The sequence below is a fragment of the Anguilla rostrata genome, chromosome 1 (assembly GCF_018555375.3).
Source record: "Anguilla rostrata isolate EN2019 chromosome 1, ASM1855537v3, whole genome shotgun sequence".
Classification (NCBI taxonomy): domain Eukaryota; kingdom Metazoa; phylum Chordata; class Actinopteri; order Anguilliformes; family Anguillidae; genus Anguilla; species Anguilla rostrata.
The window spans coordinates 52,156,157-52,180,278 of record NC_057933.1 but is presented as its reverse complement, the minus strand read 5'-3'; the positions used below and the strand labels follow the sequence as shown (position 1 = coordinate 52,180,278).

The window sequence follows — 24,122 nt, the reverse complement described above, 5'->3', positions numbered from 1 at the left end:
CATTTGTGAGCAAGCAGGCTTTTTGACCGGACAATTCAAAGTAGCTTAGTGTGTGAGTAGAGTAAATACATGGCAACAGATATCGGTTAAATACAAAAAATATAGTATTTAAGTAGTCTGGCAACACACTTTTTAAAAATGACGGAAGACATATCACAAGCCTTAAAATGAAAGAAATAGCTCTTAACACTGCCTGATGAAATTAAGCCCTCGTTCTAGACTTCACATTTTGACTTGGATGCAATTTTATGAAAGAAAATGCATGTTTCCATATCATATTTCGTATTAAGATAAACCTATAATTGTTGTTGTTATTATTATTGTTGTTATTATTACTGTTGTTACTATTATTATTATTACTATTATTATTAAGAATAAGAATAAAAACAACAAAGACTATAGATCCTTATATGGACGGGTTGTAAGCAACTCTGACGTTTCCAAGAACCGTTTTCCACATCAGTGATCCAAGGCTTTCTTTGTCAAGTCGTTCAGTTAAGGAGAAAAAAAGACAATTAAAAAGATTGACAGGTAGGCTTTACTGTCAGGGTGACGCTAGCAGCAAGGGGAGGAGTAAACGTGGAGCAGGAACAGCAACTCGATGTGTCTGTCTATCAGTTGAGACTGTCTGAAAACGCTTCTGGATCCCGAGTGTGCGTTACACTTTTCGCCAAGTAGACGAGACCCCGGTCCACTCCCTGGAGTTTAAGCGAAGAGAAATTAGTTCATGTCGATATCTGGGCGAGAGGGTATGTGAGCGCATTGTTTGTTTTCTCTCAGTTGCAGGCGTCGCACCACATCAAGCGCCCGCCTGCGCTCAGATCAGCGGCGAAAATAATTTTTATGACTATACTCGGAGCTACCCCACTCGCGGGAGGGGAGAGAGAAACTATTCACTGACGGCGAGGCTTCTAGAGGTGGCGTAGTGACTGACTGACATTAACCATCGAAATGCCTAAATAATCTGTTTTCTCTTCCTTTTTTCCTTTCGATTTCAGAGCTGCGCTTTTAAGGAGCACTGGTACGGAAATACAATTGAAAAGGTGTTCGATTGCTCTGGACGTGTTATCGTTCTTTAAAATATTCTGGGAGAAGACGCTGCAAAGTACCAACGAATGATCGTGATCTTTCCAATGGAAGCTGGGGGAGTAACTGAAACTCAGCCTTGATGCTTGCCTCTCTTTTCTGCCATAAACTGATGTGCGGAGATGGTCCATAATGAACATGCGAGGAGTTGGCGAAATTCATACGTCGTAACGATATCACTTTTTCGTTATTTTTTCTTTTATTTTTATTTTACCACTAGGTAAAATTACAAAGGGACAAATTAAGCTTTGTTATTTCTTCGCGAGACTTCAGTTCACTTGGAGACGTGAAATAACTGCATCACGAAAAGGAGCCCCATAAAAACGAATAAAAAGCACTTGAAGAAACATTCAGAAAATCAATATTTTTCACCCTGTTGTTTTCCCACACTTGATTGACCTTTATTTTGATTCCTGCATGAAAAGTCCAGTGGAAAGTCAAGGGAAGCAGTATGCCGCGGAGAAAGCAACAAGAACCGAGGCGATCTGCAGGTAAACCGAGCAAAGACATTTCGCGTAGCCTGGTTAATATTCAAAAGAAAAACCTTTACATGACTGGATGTTTTAATCAAAAATCTGAATACTGTTTCCTGCTGTATCATTTAGAAACGTAATCATAGACCCCGGGCTTATCAGGCGTGTAGGAAATACAATAGCCTTTTGTTAGAATAAATGCATTCTGTTTCAAAATAACATAGATGCCACCTGAACAACAGGGTTAAATATATTATAATTTTTAAATCAATTTATACTCTAAACCATAACTTATCTTTCCAGTGTTAAAAGTATTGATATCGACCGTTATTTACAATTTAATATGGGCTGAATGCAGTTGTGTTTGCATATTTGTACGCTGTAAATGCATAATAAACGTAAATATAATAACGTTCCTTTTAACTGCACAAATGAAATGCACCACCAGGAAAGGGGGCATTTGGGTTCATCTCAGTGTTAAATAGAGAGTTAAAATAAATCATTGTATTAGAGAGAGAGAGAGAGAAAGAAAGAAAGAGAGAGAGAAAAAACTAAGCAAAAACTGGCAGGGGCTGGATTTCTGTTTTATTAGAGGATTGCCATCCTTGATTTGATGCGTGATTGATCGCCTGTCATGTGGCGGCCTTTGATCTATTCATCCCTGATAAACATCAATAAATCACTCACCATGGAAACACACATGCTCTTGACAGCTGTAGCCGCTCAAAGGACAACTTTTTCCCGTCGTCTAAAAAAAGAGGGACAGAAAAAAAAGTTTTAAGAATATCCTTATCTCACAATCAAAGACAGAGAGAGAGAGAGAGAAGGCTGTTAATGGGGCGATGTGTAAGGATAAAGGAAGTGCCTGAATTCCAATAATCATAGGTAGGTTCAGTAGATTGCCTACCACCTAATTTGTGCATTCTCAGATTTAGGATGTGTGTTTGTTAGCATGGGCATATCAATTCTTCTATCTTCATGAATTGTTCATAGTTTCAAAAATAAGTAAAACGTGGGAAATTAATTTGGCGTGCTCACTTTTCAAGAAATAGTGATTGGCAACATTGATAATCAGTCATTGCATTTGGACAAACAAGGTTGAGGTCTAGTGATTTGGACTTGAGGTTTTTTTTTTTTTTTTAAACTCAACAAATGTAAATGACTGACAAGGATTTCTACCTCTGCACTAATGAGGTTCTCTCTTTGAAGTTAGGCCTTAACAACTGCAGTGAACAAAAGACAGTTCTAGAATTTTAAACAGATTTTGAAATATGAGGTGCAAAGCAGACTAAACAGGAGTCCAGGCACAGGAGTCTTTGAACTCTGCAGGCTTGTAGTTTTAATACTCATCGGCCGAGGTCTGCGAAATGAGCTGGTATAGAATACACTGCATTATATTCTGCAGCATTATTCTATAGCATTATCAAATTTGAACATTCTTCAAACTGTCACCTACTTACATACGCGAACGCACACGCACATACACACACACTAATATGTGTATGTGTGTGTACATATATATATACGCATACACATAAAATATATATATATATATATATATATATATATATGCACACACACATACACACGTATACATACACACACACAATAGGAAAAAATGGGATGTTACTTTTAGAGTTTGAAAATTGTTTTTGCTCATTTTGTTGGAAGTTGAGCGCATTGTGGTGCATGGTAACACGTCCTGGCACCCCCGCCCCCCACCACCCCCCCAGCTGAAAAAAAACAAGCCATCAAGGCGACTTTTGCCCCCCACCCCCACCCCCTCGTCAGTATTGATTTAATTGTCTCTCTTTTGACAGGCATATTCTTCATCCGCTTTAATGGTCAATCAAATGTTGGCAGACGCTGCTTTGCCATTCTTTCCCCTGCACGACATTTGGCATTCTTTATCAAAACACTGCAGTAAGCAACGCCTGCAAAGGGCCCACGGACTGCCTCCGTCAGCTTTTAAAGATCAAAAAAACCAATCCGGGGAACAACGTCGAATTCTCGAGTTGGTACCGGGGCAGGTGAAATGGGGAGGCTGTTAAAAGAAAGGGGGATGACATTTAGGGAGGGGGGTGGACCAGAAAATACAAGTTGCTCGGGACAAATCGTGGTACCACCCTCCTAAAAAACAAAGTGAAGGGGACTTGAGAGCTTGGGTGTGTGTTTGTAGAGGGGTAGAAGAGGTGCGTTTACTTCACTCGAGGATGGTGGCTCCTCTGCACACGGCACACAGTTGACTCGTGTTTTTTTTTTTAAATCTTCGGTTACACACCCGTGCCTTTTCCGGCATGGACGTCACTTCACTTTCACTCAGCCTGTGCTTGCAGTTGGTCGAGTCGACACGGTGGCGTTCGATCACCCTTCGCTGGTGTGTGTTGTGGCTGTTTATTTTTCATTTCCACCTTTATTCCAAATACATCCCTCAAGTTGAATATTTGGCCTTTTGCTGGGGGGGAAGGGAAGGGGGGGGTAAAATTGATGTGATAGCCCCCGTTGTTCTTCGTGTGGTGCGAGCGTGTACGTGTGTTTGCGTGTCAGTGTTGTGTGTCTGTGCGAGTGTGTCTGTCTCTGGGTTGCGTGCTCGGCAGTGGGCAGACGGGACTGATTTGGCGTAGATTGTCAGTTGCTCGATTTTGATGAGGACTCAGAAGACGAGACCGAAAAAAAAATAAATCATATTACTGCTAATCCTGGCTCTGCCGCGCCAGTCATAGGAGAGAACGGCCCCTTCCTGGTGAAGAGGCTTCTTAATTATCAGAGAAAAAGGTAAAGTCGTTTTGCTGGCTTCATTAGGAAGCCCCTAATTATCTGTAAACCTGATGGATTCGTGACAGGCCTAACGATTAATGCTGACAAATTCAGTAAGGTGTCAAGTTCACAGCTGCTTTGATGTAATCAAGTTGATATTATACAGTCCCCGTTGCCTGTAGTGGAGTATTAACTCAATTTGCTGTTGCAGGTGACAAATGGACTTTGCTACCTGACTAATCATGTCACAGAGACAATGCTGCTTAATGACCTCAGTAATCCTTGCTTTTAACGGTGCAGAAAAGGCCCAGACCTACAGAATAAAATGAGCTGAGACGTCACATATTATCCACTCTGCCCTCCATGGCGGTGTGTATGTGTGTACGTGTGTGTGTGTGTGTGTGTGTGTGTGTGTACGTGTGTGTGTGTGTGTGTGTGTGTGTGTGTGTGTTTGTGTGTGTGTGTGCGCGCGCATGCACGCGTATGTGTGTGTGTTTGCACATGTGTGTGTTTGTGTGCGTGTTTTTGTGTGCGTGCATGTGTGTTAGTTCGTGCGTGTGCTTTGTATTTAATACAATTTTATGTAATGTTAGTTTCGGCTTTTATGGTCTGCTGTAGACATGAGATTGAGGCAGTGCTTCATTGTCTATTTTAAAACAGTATATTTTAATAAAATTGCAACCATGCCTTTTCACAATGTTGTTACTATTTTTTTAAAAGTATGTAAATAGCATACATAAAACAGAAACGGTTATGATATAGGCCTATATCATTTTATGGAATAGGCCTGATGGTTTTGCCGCGTCGATTAGCTTTACGTGACACGGAGTACACATCACTAAGAACTAGGTATGGTTTTAACTTTTCAGACTATTAAACACATTGGAGACATCGAAATCGATTCCCTGCATTGATTTTTATTAATCACGTGGAGAAAAATCATTCATTTGGAGTTGTAAACTACACTCATGACCCCAAATTCAATGCTTTACATCCCCAGGGCAGCTAAGATTACAAAAGCGACCTTTGAGTCGCTTTGTTGGTGCTTCTGTTATATGATACCCTCAACTGTAAATAATTGGCGAGCATGGATTTATATATAAGATCTTTAATTAATCGGCAGAAAATGAGCTACCTATAAATGAGGTTTCCGTTGGTTTTTCTTTCCTGTGAAAATGAACGATTGGTGCATTTTATTTGCGTTTTGTGTATGTGTGTCTGTGTGTGTGTGTGTGTGGGCCCGTTGTGCTGGAGGTTAAATTTGTTTATTTTTAACATTCTACCTCATAGGCTCTCACAAAGTTACAGATTGACGATGTTTTAAAATTGATTACTCAACAGTGCATGGTTTGATGGGATATTTTATTGTTGTACAACACAAACCTAGGAATGGTGTAGCTCTTATTGTAATTATTGTTATTAATTCATGCGTAGAATGTAGGACGAGTGGTTTTGCTTTAAGATCGCGTGTGGAATAGGAAAGGCCGCGTTTGGGCAGCTGTGGAACGTCCAGCGGGGCCTGCAGGTCACCGTTCTATTAATCAGAGCCCTCGCCTGCTTTGCGTTTTCAGGAGAGCGAGGTGGAGCGCTCGGGTATTTAATTTCCTTCTCGTACGGCATCAGAAAATTCTGCTGGCTTAGCGTTCGGTCAGATAATGAGGACGGAAGAGAAGGAGAAGGGAGGCATTTTAGCGAGGAGAGCGCGCTCCGCGGACTCGCCAGATCAAACCATCCCGCAAACAGCGTCGAGCCGGGGCCGTTAGCAGATTGAAGTGCTCCTGGTCTCCCGGCCTTCTGGGGGTCCCCGTGAGCACCGAGAGCCGCCGTTTAGCCCCACAAAATGCACACCCTCTGTTGCCACCGTTTGTTTTAAAAAAATATTTGACGGCACGGGATTTGTTTAAAAAAAAAAATTATGTTTTAATGAGACGCTAATCATTTTTATGCACGGACCTTCGAAAGGTTTTTTTGGTGGGTTTTTTTTGGTGTTTTTTTTTTTTGATTAATTAAAAAAAAAATTTCCAGTACCAAAATAATAGCAGCTGAGAAATAAAGAGTGGCTTTATTTTTAGCATCGCGAGCGGAGAGCCCACTCCTTCATTGCTGGATATGCTAATGGCGGCGCTCGCATCATTAACAGGTGACATTGATTTGTTTAGTCGATAGCGAGGTTTGTTCTCATAGTGTAAAACTAATAGCTGAATTTGCATTTGGGAACCGTGCCAGCTGCCTATCGGAAATCAAAGACCAGACACGCACCTCTCTCCCCTAATCCGCGTCCCCTACCCTCTGCGCTGACGCGGGGGACGAATGAAGAGCAAACCGGGGCTTCGTGAAGCCGGCGAGGACCTGAATGAAACACTCTCGCTTTTTTTTGTCACACGTAGTGTCCGCACGCAGAGACCATTCCCATGTGGAACTGTAGCAGTGTGGCACTGTAGTGAAAAATATATGCGGCTCAGACGGTTATTTGATGGCGGAGGCTGCCGGGTTGACGTAAACGCCAGCTTCTGCTCTCCGCACTTTCGCGAGCGTTGACCACCCCGTCAGACGCACGCGCGTTCTGAGTCACGCAGATGTGCGCAGTTCGTTCAGCGCCGCATCGCATTGCATTTCAGCATTTAGCAGATGCTCTTACCCAGTGAGACTCACACAGATTACATTTTTACATGCAATCCATTTATACAGCTTAATATTTTTTGCTGTGGCAATTCAGGTTAAGCACCTTGCTCGAGGGTACATCGGCGGTTCAGAATCGAAGATGCAACATTTGAGTTACAAGCGCAGTACAAGCCGGTAGCCGTTATATCACTCTGCCACCCAAATATACAGAGATACACACACTGTCATATTCCCACACACACATGCATGTGTGTTCACACACTTTCACTTCCACAGACGTGTCATTGGCATGCTTCTCCTCACATATACACCCTCACACACACACACACGCATGAGCATGCACACACACACACACTCACGCTCGCCCTCACACACACACACGCTCGCCCTCACACATACTCCCTCCCCTGTCTCTTACACATTCGGCTGTTCCCGGTCATTCTCTCTAAGCTGCCCCTAGGGCCGCTGCCATCAGTACAGTAGTACACTACCATTTCTCAGAGCATCACACTGGAGAAACAAACAAGAAAATACCGAAAAAGCATCTCGCATGTCACTGTGGGAGGTCAGGGTGTGGGCGCTGGAGGATTATGGGAAATGCATCGTCTGAGTAGCCAGATATGCGCGTCTACATGTGTTGTGTGTGTGTGTGTGTGTGTGTGTGTGTGTTTTTTTTTTTTCCCCTCAGAACTCGATTTTCCCAACCAGTTTCCCTCAGAATGAGTCTGGGAACCAACAAAGATCAAAAGAGATCCATAAACTGTAGTCTATCCCCCTTCCCCCCCCTCACCCCTCCTCACCCTCACCCCTAAAAAAGCCTTTATTGTTTTTTTGGTTATTTTAGAGTTTATTTAAACTCTGCTGCTACTGAAAACCTAAGGTTTTCACCAGGGCGTATGACCGTATTTTTTTGTCGTAGCGGAATCCTGAGGTCGTGGCGGTCCGTGGCGCGCAGTTCCCTTGTGCAGAGTCAGGGGTTTCTCAGGTCCGACTCACGGACGGGACCCCGTGTCAGCAGCTGACCGCAGAAATGCATATCTGGACTGCTCAGTGCACTGTGCGCTGACCTCGGTTTCCAGCCTTTTTCCCTGCTGTTTTAGAACCCGTATCGCATAGATTTCTCTTCTACCACTCCCAACAGTGAGGGAAATGGACTGCATTCGGTCGGTAACCGCCATTCAGGTTCTTTTGCCGTCTTATCGAAATAAGTCATTTGACCCTTTCAAAATATAGATATGTCGTTTGAATATTTTTGTGAAGACTGATATCAAATGCACCCATGACAGTAACGTAGACAATAATCCATTTAGTAGGATTCATTTGAACGTTAAAGGAAGTATTCCTTGTATGAGAATATTTAATTTAAATTTTTCTTCCTCAATTAAAATAATTTTTATAGAAACAGCTGTACAGAGCTGGAACATGGTTTGAAGACCAAAATCCAACATGCTGCATTCATGAATAAAATATGAGCAATTACCAAATATTTTGTCCAATAAATCTGCTAATTCCTTCAACGCATCGTTTAAGCCTTCTGTCGAGTTGGTTGTGAGATACAGAACGTGAAACCGTGGGCATGTTCTTTCGTATCGTTCTAAAAACAAACACGCAATGGCAACAACCTCCAGAGGATGTGCGACACGGCCTGGGACCGGTGCTTGCTCCTCCCCCTCGCGTCGCGTTTTTTTTGCTCCGCACGCCATCATGGCGATGTCGAAAACGAGAAGGCAAAAAAACAAAGGGAAGAGGGAAGGAAGAGGAGAAATAAAAAAATAAAAAACTTTTTTTTTTAACTTAGCCCTTTAAAGAGAGCCATAGGTAGATTAGAAGCAAGAAGGGGTGGGGGGTGGGGGGGTGGTGGGGGAGGGCAGCGAAGGGAGGGGAGGGACTGTTGGTGGGAAGGATATTAAAACTGACAGATGACCAGGACGAGGGACAAATTCTCCTGCAGCAGCTGTGACTTGAGCCATTATCTTGACAGGTGTCAATTAAGAATTACTGCCTGCCGGAGTCATTTTTCCAGCCCAGCTGTCTTCCCGGCGAAAGAAATAACACTTTACCCTTGTCACTTTGTTAGTTCTTAGCTATAGCCCCCCGAAATGAGCACTGGTGCGCTAATCGATAAGCGGTGTATTAGCAATTATTTTGGCCCTTGATTTATGGAGGGGAGTGACTCCCGACTGCGCTGTTATTAGCCCCTGATTAGATGTGCCCGCGCCCTCTGGTCGCCGGGCGGATGTATGTTCTCTGGGAGGCCGAGGGGGGTTCCAGAACAATCTCCCGCCAGATTCTGCCAGAGCTGTGAGCCTCTTCATCACGGTGTGCCGTTAACGAGACAGCCTGCCCCCCCCCCCCCACCCCACCCCACACCGCCCCGCTCTTCCTGGGGACTGAGGCGGAGAGCTCGGGCCCTCACTCAGCCAGAGGCCCGTGGTGAGGACGCTGGGGCGTGAGGGGGGGAGGGGGGGGCATTAGCGGGCGGCGCGGGCGGCGGGCGGCGTCGAGCCGCGGGGCTCGGCGGGTCACGCCCGTATGAAAGGCGATGATAGCGCGGCACTGCCGAGGATCGCGGGGATGCCATGCTTGACCTCGCCCTTCTGTTAGGACCAGCTGAGGCACCATTTCAGCGGCGCTACTGCGTGTTGTGTGTGTTTGTTTGTGTATGTGTGTGTGTGAGTGTGTGTGCGTGTGTGTGTACGTGTATGCGTGCGTGTGTGCACGTGTGTATGTGTGTGTGCGCGTGCGTGTGTGTATGCGTTTGTGTGTGTGTGCGTGCGTGTGTACATCTTTTTAAATCTACACTATAGAGATTACATTCTTATTGCTTGTAAAACTTCAAGCAGTTTTATTTCTGAAAGTTATATGTCATATATATTTTTTTAATGCAGTAAATATAAAAGGCAATGTGACTGATTATTATTACCTTTGTAGAAGTGCAGTTCGAGGATTGGCATGAGAGAGGTGTGACTGAAAGGATATACAGTCGAGGAGTAAAAAAAACAACCGATTGCCTGACAAAGAGTCGCATCGAAACCAACAGGATCGGCTTGGTGCTGTAATTACGGCTAATCCGAATGCCAGGTTACGGGATAAAAATATCCTTCCAGTTCTTATATCGTATGCGGCTCAACAAATAAAACGCGCACCCTCCGGCCGTAGTGCCCGTGCGCGGCGGAGGACGGACGAATGGCCTGTCTGGGATGCCAGTGTCACAGCCGCACGGCATTCTGGGAGTTTTTGTATCGTAATAAAAAGACTCACTTTCGCTAGTTTTCCGCTGCCTTTTAATTTGTGGAAGGCGAGTGATGGCCTCTTTGTTGTGCTATTTGTCTTTCGCCCTGGCACAGAACTGTCTGCCAGTTTCCAAGCAGCTTGATGTAAGTCCTAACAGTTGGAAGTACATTTGTGCTTTGTCACTCTCTTGGACAAGCTGGAGAAAGTCCCCAACTTTTCCCATCCAAGGGTAAGAGAGAGGGGAGGTATTGGAAGGACCAGATAAATGAAGGATTTTTGTATTGTTCGGAAGAAGTAAACACATTAATAATAAAATTAAAAGATGATGAAGAAAGGCCACTGTCCAGTGCGAATGATTCATTGTGACCAGCCTTTATGCAACCGATAATATTTTTAAAATGTATTTATTTTTTTATTCATTTATTTATTTTTGCATGATCGTTGTGGGCCTCTGTGGTGGAGCTCATCTTTTGTCCTTGGGGCAGACGTCCCTTTTATAAATCAGGCTGTGGTACACTTGAATGTGGATCACTCTGGTAAATGGGTTGCAGTGCTAGTCAGTCTAAATGCAGACTTTCCTTGGACTAAAATGTAGATATTTGGCTGGACATTGTCTTTCTCAATTCCTAACTCAGTTTCACGTTATATGGTTTTTTTCTGGTCATACATTCTGGACAATTATATTAGAAAAGGGCATCATTTGCCGCAAATGAATACACTTAGAATATGAGTAGGCCTCAGATAGTAGGGTTGCTAAGGGGATTTTAATTCTTAAAAAAGATTTTTTTAATGGCCAGAGTAGAAAAAGAAAACAGCGTTCTCCCAAGCACTCCGTGTTTCTTGCTGAACTGTATGGAAGGGACGGTTGGTTTGGATCTGTGTTGTGAAGGTGAGAGGTATTTCTCCCCTTCTGTGTAATGCTGAGAAATGCTGTTGTTGGACCAGGAAGGTGAAGTGCTCTGGGAAACATTTTACATGATAGGCTTTCACTTGTACTTGTTTTTATTTTTAAAAGTAAGGTGTGTGTGTGTGTGTACACGTGCACAAACACACAAAAACATGCACAAACACACGCACACATGCGCGCGCACACACACAAGAGCCCGTATGCACACAAACATATTCAAACACATATACACACATGCGTGCACACACACGCGTGCACACACACACACACACGTGCACACAAACATGCGCGCACACGCATAAAAACACACACACACACACGCCTGCAAATATAAATACAAATCAGCCTTCTAATTCTTCCTTCTAAACTTCATTCTTATATTCTCATGTTTTTGTTTATATAATATATAAATAGTGTAATTGATACGTTGTGATGGAGCTTTATTTGACAGCATGGTTTCTGTAGCTGTACTATAGTGGGAGTTCAGTCTATGTTATGTTATGTTAATGCTGATCAATACAGTTACACTTTTCCCATTATGTGGCAGGTAGAGTACATTATATTTACCTGTGTGTAGAAATCCTTTACTGCTAATATCAGCGCAAATGAAGCGCAGAGAGGAAGGAAAGACGTGACGATGGCAGCCGACACGTTCTCTGCTTTAGCTTCACGTTGTGTTTGGCACACTCCGCATCTGTATGTACTGCAGGTGAGCTGGTATTGACAGGCACTGGAGAATAGCCTGATCGAAGACATGTGGTGCTATCAAACCTAAATCCCAAATGGCCGCCCTTTCATCTCAGCATGCTTTAAGCTCGGTTTCAGAGCGAAGCCTTGCCGATGCTCTGCTTTTCGCTTTGGCTTGGGCGGTGTCTCCCTCTCTACCTCTCTGTCTTTCTGTCTCTCTCTGTCTCTTTCTGTCTCTCTTTCTGTCTCCCACCCCCCCCCCCCCCACTCTCTCTCTCTGTCTCCCTCCTCGTCGCCTGGTGAGCGAAATCGAGCGCCCAGGCCTCCCCTGGCCATCGTCCAGCCTGAGCCTCCGCTACGTTCCGTGTGAATAATCTCAGCATCGTATGGGCCTTTCTGCGCGCGCATCTGTTGGAAGTAAAGAAAAACAAAATGGAAAACGAGATGGTAGATAGCACCTAGACGGATCCAGGGATTAAATATTAACTCCGCGCGGCTGACTTTAGGCAATGTTTTACATCGCACTCATGCGGGGGAAGCCGATATCGATCGCTGACCTAGTTTGTTTGTATCTTTAGGTATTTTGTTGAAGCGTTGACCAGGTTCAACAGCTTAGCGTCGTAGCGGGAGTAAAGCGAAAGCTGCGGCGAAGGTTGCGGCGCGCGCTCGCATGCACGCGTGACCGAGGGAGATAGGGGGCAGGCGGACGTCAGGAAAACCGCGGAATGCCCTTTTAAACCCGTTCCGGCGCGGAAGCTGGCGTTAGCTTACTTTCGGCAGCAGGCTACCTGGGAGCGGAGATGAGATGAGATAGGCGTTGTCGAGGGTTCACGCCGATGGCAGCCTTGATGTTTAAGATCTGAGCCTTAAGGGAGGAGACCTTTCATGCACAATGGTGGTTTGTAAAACATTTTTAATTCTGGGACCCGTGCAGCATAATCTTTTAAAAATAGGAGTATAGAAGAGGCTTTGATATGTGAATTCTTTAAAAAAGTCTTGTGCGTGATTAAAAAATGTCTGCTGAGAAACACCAAATGGTAACAAGGCCTTCAGTGTTCCATGAAGAGATCAGGTTTATTTATGAAGTTTCAGAAGGAAACTGTTTGGCGCCTAATAAAATAACCTGCAGCGTTTGTGTGTGTGTGTGTGTGTGAGAGAGAGAGAGTGAGTGTGTGTGTGTGTGTGTGTTTGTGTGTACTTACTGTATGCGTGCAACTTTGGATTGTGTTGTTCTGTTTATGCTTGTACATTTGTACATGTGCATCCAGGCTTTTGTTTTGTGTAAGTCTTTGTTTGTATGTGTAAATGAGTCTGTTCATTCATTTGGGTTTTTGTGTGTATTTGTGCATGCATGCGTGCATGTGTTTGCTTGTGTGTGTGTGTGTGTGTTCACGTGTGTGTGCATGACTGTGTGTTGGTTTGTGTGTATGTGTGTGTGGTGTATGTTTGTGTGTTTTTTCTTGTGTGTGTGTGTGTTTGCCATGTAGGTTAAAGTGTAATCTTTTCCCTGCAGTTGCTGTGCTGTAAAACTGTGACTCACAAAGATTGCAAGAATGTACTGCAATTCATGTACTGAACAGATGTGTGTGTGTACGTGTGTACGTGTGTGTGCGTGTGTGCGCGTGCGTGCATGTGCGTGCGTGTGTGTGTACATGCTAGCGTGTGTGCGCGTGCATGCGTGTGTGTGTACATGCTAGCGTGTGTGCGCGTGCGTGCGTGTGTGTGTACATGCTAGCGTGTGTGCGCGTGCGTGCACGTGCGTGCGTGTGTGTGTACATGCTAGCGTGTGTGCGTGTGCGTGCGTGCATGTGTGTGCGTGTGTGCGCGCAGGGGCGGGGTTCCGGAGCATCACAAGCCCGCTGTCCTGTGACTGCACACACCCCTTCTTACGGCGCGCGGGCGCTAATAAAGGGGCGCTTATTAGCGAGGCCGAGACCGCGGGCCCTGGAGGAGGTCAGCTGTGACTGCCACTCATCAGTCACTCGTAATGATACTTTTTCTCCCGCTTTTTTCTGAGTGCAAATGGAGCGGGGTCATCCAGAGTTCACGACCCCCAGGTGGCGGCTCCTCTCCCCTCCCGGATCCCGGCTTGTTTTCCTTTCTCCCCGTCTCTCTCCTCTCGTCTGTTTGTCCGCGCGGTTTGTCTTTCGCCGGCTAAAACGACTGCACCCAGCGCCAGGTTTTTTTTTATTACGGGGGGGGGGGGTGCTCTCGTAATGGCGATTTAAAAATTCCTAGGCCGTTGTTTTTAATTCCAAAAAGCAGTATATTTGCTTTGAAATACGGGGAATTTTTTTCATTGCAGTGTGGTGGTTATTGTCTTAGCAGGGATGTGTATGTAACATATTGGGAAAAATACATTTTCCTGAAAAAAAACAAGCATAAATGGTTAGTGCAAACTTAATAATAATTAAATGAATAATTAAATTTCTTAATAGACTTTTCCCCCGCTATGTATTTTCTCTTGAGTTCTTTTCCTTAAGTGAGGGGTTTTTATAAATTCTTCATCATGTCAGTCCATGCAGTGTTTAACTGCTACTGTACAGACATCTTCTTATAAGTCTTTTCCTAAACCTTGTTGGTTTTTCTCAATGTGTCATTTAACCTAATCGATCGTTCCGCTTTTATAAGTCCTTTGATTTTGGTTTCTTTCTTATCGCTTGCTTAAGTTGCCTCTCTCCACAGCAGTGAATTGTGAACTGCCGCAGGCCTCAGTGGGCCATCCTGTTGTGCAACTGTGTGTGGGAAATTTGGGAGTATAAAAAGAGGAACTGTAACTGGTGTGACATCCATCAGTTTAGCTTGTCACACCGTTTTATCTAACTTCTATTTTAAACAAATGTACTTCCTGAAAGGCATCGGTGCATGTAGGTATTCCTGCTCAACCTACAGGACGTGCCTTGTGAGAAATGATATCTGACACAGATGATCCGTTGACGGATGCTTCAGGGGTTGCGTCTCGGATAAGCAGTCCTTTGGATTTGGAGAGCGTTGCCGTGGCAAAACAAAAAGAACTTCTAGCAGTGCGGTGTGAGTCTTGTGGTTCTTGTGTGGGCAGTGTAGTGGTTGAAGTGGTCGATGGTGCGTCGTGATTGGCCGGCGCAGGGACAATGGCATCACCGCTTTCAGCAGAGGCGATCTCATTGGCTCCTCCTCTCAGCAGGCCGGCTGTGGGAGCCTTCAGCCATCGGCACGCAAAATAACGCTCCAATTCACTCCTCCCAGTACCCCCCCCCCCCACACACACCACCTTTGTGCCGACTTTGGGGCACAGTTGGAGAGACAAAGGAAATGATTTGTTATGTTTTAGTGTTTTCTGTCAATAAGATGCTTTTCCCCTTTTTTCTTTGTGTTTTTCTCTATACGGCCAGTTGAAGCTGTGAGATCTGATACTCGGGGAAAGTCAGGGGAGAGGAACAATTGGAGGGGAGAAATTTAAAAGCTTCATATTGCTCTTGAGGAAAGGGGCGCTCTGGTTAACGGGGTCCTGCTGGTTTGGCCAGCCGTTTGGCAGTGGTGTCATTTCCTGAAGCCTCCCGACTCTTTTCAGCGGGTTTAAATCACCTGTGCCTGGCTGTGTCTAGCACCCAGATGCTGTGTGTGTGTGTGTGTGCGTGTGCGTGTGTGTGTGTGTGTGTGTGTGTGTGTGTATGCAGTAAAATGTTCAGTGTTAAATCAACTCTTTCAGAGAATGGTCCCTATTGGTTAGAGCTGAATTAGCACTGGACATTTATATATATATGTGTGTGTGTGTGTGTGTGTGTTTGTCAGGACACACGCACATGCGTGTGTACTCCCTGTACCCTAGTATCGCGGAATAAGTGGATGGCAGCTCACAAAGAATGTTCTAGCAAAATGTGAAACAGCTGCCCTCTACCTTCATAAATTGTTATTTATTTATTAATTTATTATTATTAGTCACAAGTAATACATTTAAACACGATGGCGCCTTTTTTTTTTTTTACTCATTTAGCATATAAAGGCTATTTACTGTTGAGAATATTTACTGTATACTAAAGGTCTTTTATGAGAGAGAGAGAAAGAGAGGAAGAGAGAGAGAGAGAGAGAGAGAGAGAGAGAGAGAGAGAGAACGAGCAATAACTATGTAAGAAACCTAAATCCCTATATAAAGGGCACAGCCTCAGTCCCTGCCAAAAAAGTTGATTTCCTTTTTCAGTGGAGTCATACATCACTGGGCCTCCCAGCTGCACTGTCACGGCCTGACAGAATGACATGTGTCATTTATCAAAGAGGCCAGGCCAGGCCTTGGGAAAGGCGCATGACAAAGCCTGAGAGAGTTCATTCCACACAGTCCCCTCCCACCCCCTCCTTGCCTTGCCTGTTGCCAAAAAAAAGAGGCCTGTAATGTTTTCTGTCTTCCCAACACCAATGCTCTGTTCTTTTTTTTTTTAACCCCCTGTCCACCGGATCAAACCTTGCAGCTGTGTTTTTTTGTGGGTTAGCCCCACTGCTCTCTAGCCTCCCCCCCTCCCCCAAAGACCCATCTCTGAATGTAACGTATGTATTTTTATATGCTTTTTCCTGCTGTTCTGGAACTATTATTGTGGTCTGCCAAGGCAAACTGCTACAGTTAGACATAGGTGAGGATATATGGGCTTTTAAACGACAGTGTCTTATGTGCTGTTGCACTGCTTCGAGGATTGAAAAGAGCCTCGTACAGTTAGTCTCGGGTTACAGTGGTGATTTAGCGCAACGCGAGCAGAGCTTCAGCACTGCTATTCAAAAGCACTGCTATTCAAAAGCCCGTTAAGTGTGCGTCTTTACCCAGCCTGCGCGCGCAACAGTTTCTGTGCATTTACATGCAGGGTACACACGCAGTAGTTGTATGCTACATGTGTAGCCGCAGTAAGGTAATGACTTGCATGATTGTGCAATAGATTTATAAAAAGCTGTATGAATGTAAATATACGTACATTGCACATTTTTAATGCTTGCTAATGGCAGTACCATTAAAGGTAGGAACCCAGTTCAACTCCGGTAATTGGATCGTGACACAAGTCGGCGAGACGTTTGTCCGCGCGCGTTTCCCGCGTGCGCGACTCGACTGGTGACGTCACCCAATTGTGATGCGAAACCCTGTTTGCATTCTCACGCTTATTAGAGAAGAATCTGCGGATCATATTCAAAACGGGGACACAAATTGATATTAGAGAAACGTCAACGTGGAGACCGCCTCCAGGCAGAGCTTGGCGGGGCCGCTGCCGTCGAGCGAGCGAGCGACTTCCTACGCCTCCATCTCAGCGGATGAAGTGACAGCACGTTGCCCACGAGCAAACGGTGACACGAGAACCCTTCGCGCATCACAACAAATGACACGTTTTTTTTTTTTTTCTTTTCTCGCTTTTTGAAGATCAGTGCCTCTAAGTTCGTTAAGACATGTCACCGAATGAAAAGTTTGAGGTAGATGGGTAATGTAGTGTTACCCCACCAACGTAGAAGTGCTGCAAATTTTCCCGTTGAAAGACAGTTGCATAGAATGAATTATCGCGGCTACCTCGCAGCTAAAAAACGTGGCCTACCCGCTGGAAAACATTCATTTCCCTGTTCAAATGCACGGTATTAAGTGTTTACTTTGAAACGACTGCTAGCCGCGTGCGTGGTGGTTATTTCTAAACGACGTAAGACAGCTCGTTTGCTCGTCTCCAGTGTATTCCGTCTCCATCGTAAACGGGCTCCATTTTGTGTTTGGCGTCAAGCAAACCTTAGTCTTTCATTTCTCTTACAATGCCTTGTTCATTTTTTGATTATTGGTAATTTGCCACACTAGGAGGATTTTGAAAAGAGCGTGAAACATAATTCACTACATGCAGTACCTGAAATTATTGAGATACAGGCCTTTGTCATATATTTTGTCTCGCAGAAACTCTCGGGGGAAATATGGCTCAGATTGTTAAGGATGTTAAGAACAGTGGGAAGAGCGTGCTTTTTCAAAGTTTTTATTACACGGTGAAGTTTTGAAAGTGCTCCAGCAGTGCGCTTGAAGGTTTCCCTTTTTTTTTGTTAGGATTAATCTGCTTATATGGCTTTTTGGTTTAAAAAAAAAAAAAAAAAGGTTCCAATTTTTATTCCATGGCGCACTCGGTGGTTGGTGCATAATTTTGTTCCTGAGGTAAAGGATAGCGCAGCAGGAAGAGTTGCTAAAATCGGCGTGCGAAGGTACATATTTAATAACTGATTTCAGACCTAGGGCACTGCGAGGAGGGTGACAGAGGAGGGGGAAAAAAAGGGAGCGAGGGTGAAGAAAGAGAGAGATTCCTCAGGGTTAACCCTGTGGTTTATTTTTCTTCCACTCTCTTCCGTGGAGGAATCCTGTACATCATTAAGAGGAGTATTCACTCCGGTACCGCTGAAGGAAGACGGGCCCGACGGGTCAGAGATAGTTCAGTCCCGCGCAAACCATCCGCGGCGCAGACGCCACCGCCCGGGCGTCGTCCGCAGAGCGACGCCCACGTCACCTGGGCCCGTAACCGCCGGCGTTTCCCACGTTAAACCCCCCAGCCCCCGAATAAAGGGCAGAAAAAGGGAGGAAAAGAAAGAAAGTGAGGGAGAGAGAAAGGGAGTCTCTTTTTTTTCCGAGCGGCCGATTCGGCGGCACAGCGGCAGGGCTGCTTTAATGGTCTCTTTCTCTCCCTTTCTCTGTTCCGGCGAGCGTCTCTCTCTCTCTATTCCCCTCTCTCTTCCCCTCTCTCTCTCTCTCTCTCTCTGTGTTCGCCCCTCTGCCTCTCGCTCTCTTTCTCCCTCCGCCGCGGGAGCGGCCTCTTCATTTGTCTTCATAAGCCTAATTTATTTTTGCAACCAGATGTGAGCTGACAGGCATCACTCAGAGCCGCCCTCCCTCCCTCCCCCCCCGCCCCCCCGCCCTCCCTCCCGTCGTCAGGGGGTCAGGAAAACAGTCACGTCGCCCCATTTCACTGAATCCCCCATCAACATTATTGAAGATGGATGCGTCTTTAAAGCCGAGATTGATTGTGGATATCGGAGTTATGGTGTCATTTATCACTGCAAATATTATTCAGACGAGGGGACTGAACAAGGAGGTGTAACCCGAGAGCTCTCCTGGGTGGGGGGGGGGGATGATTTGAAAGCAGAAAGTTTAATAGACGGAAGGGAGGGGACATTAAAAAAGAAAAAAAAAACTTAAAAGCAAAAAAAAGAGCGATTAGAGATATTGTTATGCTCACGCTACAGATTTTAGCGCATGACCGGTGCTGTGTTTTATTTTTATTTTTTAACTTGCCCTCGTGTTTGTTGTTGGGTTTTATAGCAGTGCTGTGACTGGAGAGGAGTCTCACCCTGTGAAATGTCGTCTCTGACCCCCCCCCCCCCCCCCCCCCCCAAAACGTTTCTATTGATCCCCAGTGACGTGACCCTCTTTGAAAGTCTTTCCTGTCTGCTGCTTGATTTACGGATTCATTAGGTTCCTTTACACTCCCTGCTCTTTTGTCAGGGGGGGTTTCACGACCGTTAGGACGTCTGTGGTAACCCGAACCCCATTGTGCGAGCGAACACTTTTTTTTTGTTTACGCAATTGTTACTATTTTTTGGTAGCTCTCACTTTTTTTGTCTTTTCTTCTTTATGAGTGCTTTTTTACATTTATTTATTTATTCATTTATCCTTTAAACCCTGCCGTTTCCTCCAAAAAAAATGTCCTGTTTCGCAAGACTTTGAGGTATCCAAATGTAAGCTGTAGACATTTCGGCTTTTTGCTCTTGTTATTTTAGGATTAAATGTAAAAAAAAAAAAAAACTTTTTGTCGTGTTTTATTGTCCTGTTAGTTCAGGCGAATGAAGTCCTCCAGGCATCCAAACGTATGTCGTTATTTAGCGAAGAGTTTGGAGGAAACATCTCAGGTTGTAAACTTGGAACTTTCAAACTGCTTTGTCAGGATTTTCAGGGAAGCTTTCTGATTGCTGCTTCGCTCCTTCACTTTTCTGTTTTTCATGACATCTGTTCTGTCCTAGGCTGGCTAGGCTAACTTCTTCACGCCATATGAATAGGAGTTACCCCGCTCGTAATGACTTATTTAAAAATCTGGACACTGTTCGCACATCAGGATTATTTGAACGGAACTTTAATCATGCAGACATTAAAATAAGAGGGTAATCATGCCTCCTTGTGGTACTTATATCGTCATGATATGATGGAAATGGTTATAAATATAAAATTAATACCTGCCAGTGACGGATTTTATTATCCAGATATGCCAGGAATATTACTATCTCCCATAAAGGATTATTGCAAATTATGCTGAAAAAAGAATATATTTTTCTCTCAAAATCCTTTTTCCCCGGTGTAGAAGGGAACATTTGAAGCACTCTAAGTTGACGGCTTCTGTCACTTCTCAAGTTATATGACAGCTGATATGTGGCAGGGCTTAAAAACCAGGCCCTAATCATTCTGTGAAAAAAAATAGTCCCTCAAACACTGACTAGCTTGTTTTGGAGCCCGGTGTTTCAACTCCAAGTTAGAAAGGGGACTGGATTGAGCCGAGAAATGTTGTTTTTCTTTGTTACGCAATATATACATTTAATTATGAGCAGGGGTGTGCAGGAGAACTGTTCTTTGAAGTGTTAGGGGCTGGCTTGTGAGAATCTGAATGTCGATAATGTTATTTTGTTCAAAAAAAGGATGAAATGGGGTCAATAGTCATAGTAAAAAAATCTCCTTATGAAAAGCCCTTCTTCATGTACATGTTTTCTCATTAACAATAAATGTTATTATACTTGAATATTATGTTTCATAATACATTTGCTTAGCTACAGCCTTCTCCGTGGTTTAAATCTTTCTAAATGTGATCTGCTTGTTTGGCTGGATGTGAACTGAAGTATCTTAGGTTATGTATCTTGATTAAAAGGACAAGGGCAGTGCCTTGTTTGAGATTCAAGGCTAACCATCATCCGTTTACAAGCCCAGTCCTCCAACCACATACCAAACTGCATGCAGATGTATGAAAAAAAAAAAAGAGATAAAAAATGAAGAAATATGTTTTCTGAATTCTGATTTGATTAGAATTAAGCACCAGGCCTCGGTCCTTGCAAAGGATGCGGTGTGTACACCAACAGGAGGACACAGCTGTCCCTCGGAGTGGGAACGGGCACACAAGACGGAGTTTGAAAAGAAAGAGAGAGAGAAAAAGAGACGGAGAAAGAGAGTTGTATAGACTCACAAAAAAGGTGTCAGAGCCGAAAGTGTAAAACGTTCACTTGTGGCCTCCTCAAATGTTGGCGGTGATTTGCAGCGCCGAAAGAGTTTTATGTGATGCTGTAAAACTGGGAGGTGATTTGTAAGGATGGCCCCAATCCTCGGCGGCGGTACAGGGTGGAAGTGGACTCGCGGGATAACTCGACACCGGGCAGTAACTGTCTCGGGTTGAAAGTGCACCGAAGTTATTTACCGTCACCTGACTTTTTTACTGCCGCCCTCCTCATCCCATGTGCGTCCTTTCCGCAGAATGTATGTAAATAGCGCTAAGAGTCGGACGAAGTAATGGCTGCGGTTCTCGACAAAGTATAGTTTTGTGTTCGTTTTTTTGTTCCCCCCTTCGAGTGGCAGAATGACCATCTGTGTTTTATTTCGCAACAGATGAAAGAATTAGAAGCCACTTATAGTTATGCGCTAACGTTGCGCACATATAGATGCTCAGTGCTGTGTTTTGAACACATTAAAATGTAATCGGTACTTCAAATACAGCTTGCGTTGTCTGGGAGATATAAATTCCTAGCCAGGGCGTGTGCCCTGCGGCTAGTTGGCCAACTTTGCCATTGGCTCCCCACTGCTAACGAACTTCTTCAAGACGAATAGGATGACTTTATTGCAATTACCAAAATATCAACAGTTTTTAAATGTAAAAAGTGGCAGAAAAAAGTACATATTTTGCACTGACGAGTGAAGTACGTACTGCAGTGTGGAGCGTAAAGTGCACTGATCTAGAGCGGTGTCGCTTGGCTGTGGAACGTGAGCTACGGCTGCGTCCGGGCTGTCTTTAGCACGGCGACCTGGGCAGGTAGCTGGGCGCGGGGAGGTCAGGCGGGGGGGCGGCTGTTTGTTTGCGTGTGCGCCGCGCGGCTGCGTGCGGTGTACATGCCGGCGACCCCGTGAAGGGAAGGGCGCGGCGATGGCACGCGGCCGGGCTGATTGATGGCTTATTGCAGATGCAGCTAGACGGAACCGGTGAGGTGCCGTTCTTTGTTCCTTCTCCCAGCCTCTCTTTCTCTCTCTTTCTCCCCTCCTTTTCTCCATAATCCCCCTTTCGCGCGCCGTTCCTCCCACAGATAAGTGAGCAGATGTGGCGTTTATTCCCCCCGATCTTTGCCCCCCCCCCCCTTCGTCGTGGGAAAGCAAAAAGGAGAAATTTAGAAATGGCGTTCGATGTAGAAATGTTTATCCTCGTGAAAGGGCCCGTTTAAGTATCCTTTCCCTCTCCTCCCCTGTGTTCTGTTCTTTCCCTCCTTCTCTTCCCTCTCAGGTTTGGGTACATGTTGTGTGCCATTATCTTAGCTGTGGTCATTCAACTGTTGACTTACCCTCCCACCAAACATCTTACTTACAGTAAATACATGCCATGGCATGCGTGGTTTTTATTTTGATTGAACAAATAATGTTTGCCATAATTCCTCCATTGACACATTCACAGTATTTGTTTTAGATTATTATTTGGCTGTAATTACATATTTGTACTAGCAACTAACAAATTAATGTGTGCTCATAATGTGTATACGATGTAACAATTGTAGACCTATTGCGCATAGATGATTTTCGGAGACGATGCAGTTAGCATTCAGATAAATCACTTTTATTGTTGCCGTTGTGCTTGCACTCAAATTCACTGGGGCATAATCTAAATCTAAAAACAAGTCTGATTTTTGTCCGTAATGAAGTATAAAAAACGGTTGCATGCCATGAGTTGGGGGGGGGAGTCAGATGACCGATGTAATTGCTTGAGAACACTGAAATGATTTCTCCGGATTGCATTCTGTGGATTGCTGAAGCTGGAGTTTGTTGAAGCGTGTTTGTAAAAGACTCCAAATATTATGAGGGTAATTACCAAAGATCGGCTTGCATAAAACACACAAATGCCCGCGTTATTAGAATTAATTGTTCCGATAATAGTAGTGAATTTAGTAGGTGTCGACTTCTGCCATCTCTGAAGAATATAATAAATATAATTTATATTTTGTTTAATGTAATATTTTAGAACATTTGCTGTAAATATAGCAGACAACACAAGGGTTGCATGTTTTGTTGTAATTTTTGTATAATGAACGGCATTTTTGTAGAAATGCAGGAGGATAATATCCTTTAATGTTAAGAAACTGCAGAGCTGCAGCTATTTGTTCGAGCGCTGTTTTTAAGGGAAATAGAACGGAAAAAAGAGGCAGAATTGGAATCTAACAAAGGAGTGAATCAAGGAGCCAAACAGGCAGAGAGAGACAAGATTTAACTACCACCTGCCTCTCACCCCCACACCCCACATCACTCTCTGTGTTACCTGTCAATCTCTCACGGGCAGGGAGCAAGTAAGGGGGAAAAGGGAGACCACAAAAAAATCTCTGAATTCAGTAGTCGGCTGCCCATGTTGCCAGCCTGCAAGTAAACCTGTTGCTTGATCGTTTGAAATAGACATATGTGTTTGCAGTAAGTTTGTTTCTGGCATTCCTTAAAATAAGTTTGATTTAAAAATGATATCACTAAACATTTTGATGCCCTGGTTTTATCTGTTTGATTTTAGTGTTAATAGAACTTGTATTCTGTGTAAAACAAGGCATTTGTGTGCCACTCGGAGTGAAGTTTTTGGACGCTGTCTTTGGGGCTCTGCTTTGCATCTGGTCATTGATTAATGCCCGCGTTTGAAAAGAGACGACTCTCTGAATGGCGGCCGGTCGGGAGCGAGGCTCCCGGTGCATCATGGGTAGACACAGGGGTTGATCAAGGTGCATTAGCGTGTGCGCGGCCAGTCACACCCCTCTTTGTTTTTCATCCCTCTCCCTCTCCCTCTTTTTTCTTCTCCTTCCAAGCGTCTGAGTGAGGGTGATTTATGGTAATTATCCATCTTTGGGGTCATCTATTAACTTGCAGTTGCTAGGCAATGGAGCCAGCTGCAGTTCGTGTTGAGCTCAGCTGCAAAGTTGTCTGACAGGCGCTGCACACAGGTGAAGTTTTGGGTGAGGCGGTGAAGAAAAGGGATTTAAAGGGACAGAGAACGCCTTCATTTCACAGCAAGGCCAGGTCTGCCATAGCTAGTGTTTTACGACCATGTCAAATATTCAAATTTTGTTCCCAACGATAAACTTGGTGTGAAGCCACACGCGATACTATTCACAGTCATGATTGGGGA

The 24,122-nt window shown here is 44.5% G+C and overlaps 1 protein-coding gene across 3 annotated transcripts in view; it reads left to right on the top strand.

Annotated features, from left to right (window-relative positions):
• The window catches only part of tshz1 (teashirt zinc finger homeobox 1), a 47,755-nt gene that overhangs the window by 1,273 nt on the left and 22,360 nt on the right, over positions 1 to 24,122 (top strand). Inside the window, exons 1-3 of one of the 3 annotated variants that reach the window (XR_010330943.1) lie at positions 519 to 749; positions 999 to 1,577; positions 5,888 to 6,137. Coding sequence is in view for 2 of the 3 variants with exons in the window: in XM_064341664.1 (XP_064197734.1) it covers positions 1,538 to 1,577 (40 nt within the window). In the remaining variant the exon portion in view is untranslated. Of the gene's footprint in view, positions 1 to 516; positions 750 to 998; positions 1,578 to 5,887; positions 6,138 to 24,122 lie in introns of those variants that run through there. The other 2 variants (XM_064341657.1, XM_064341664.1) reach the window with 2 other exon arrangements.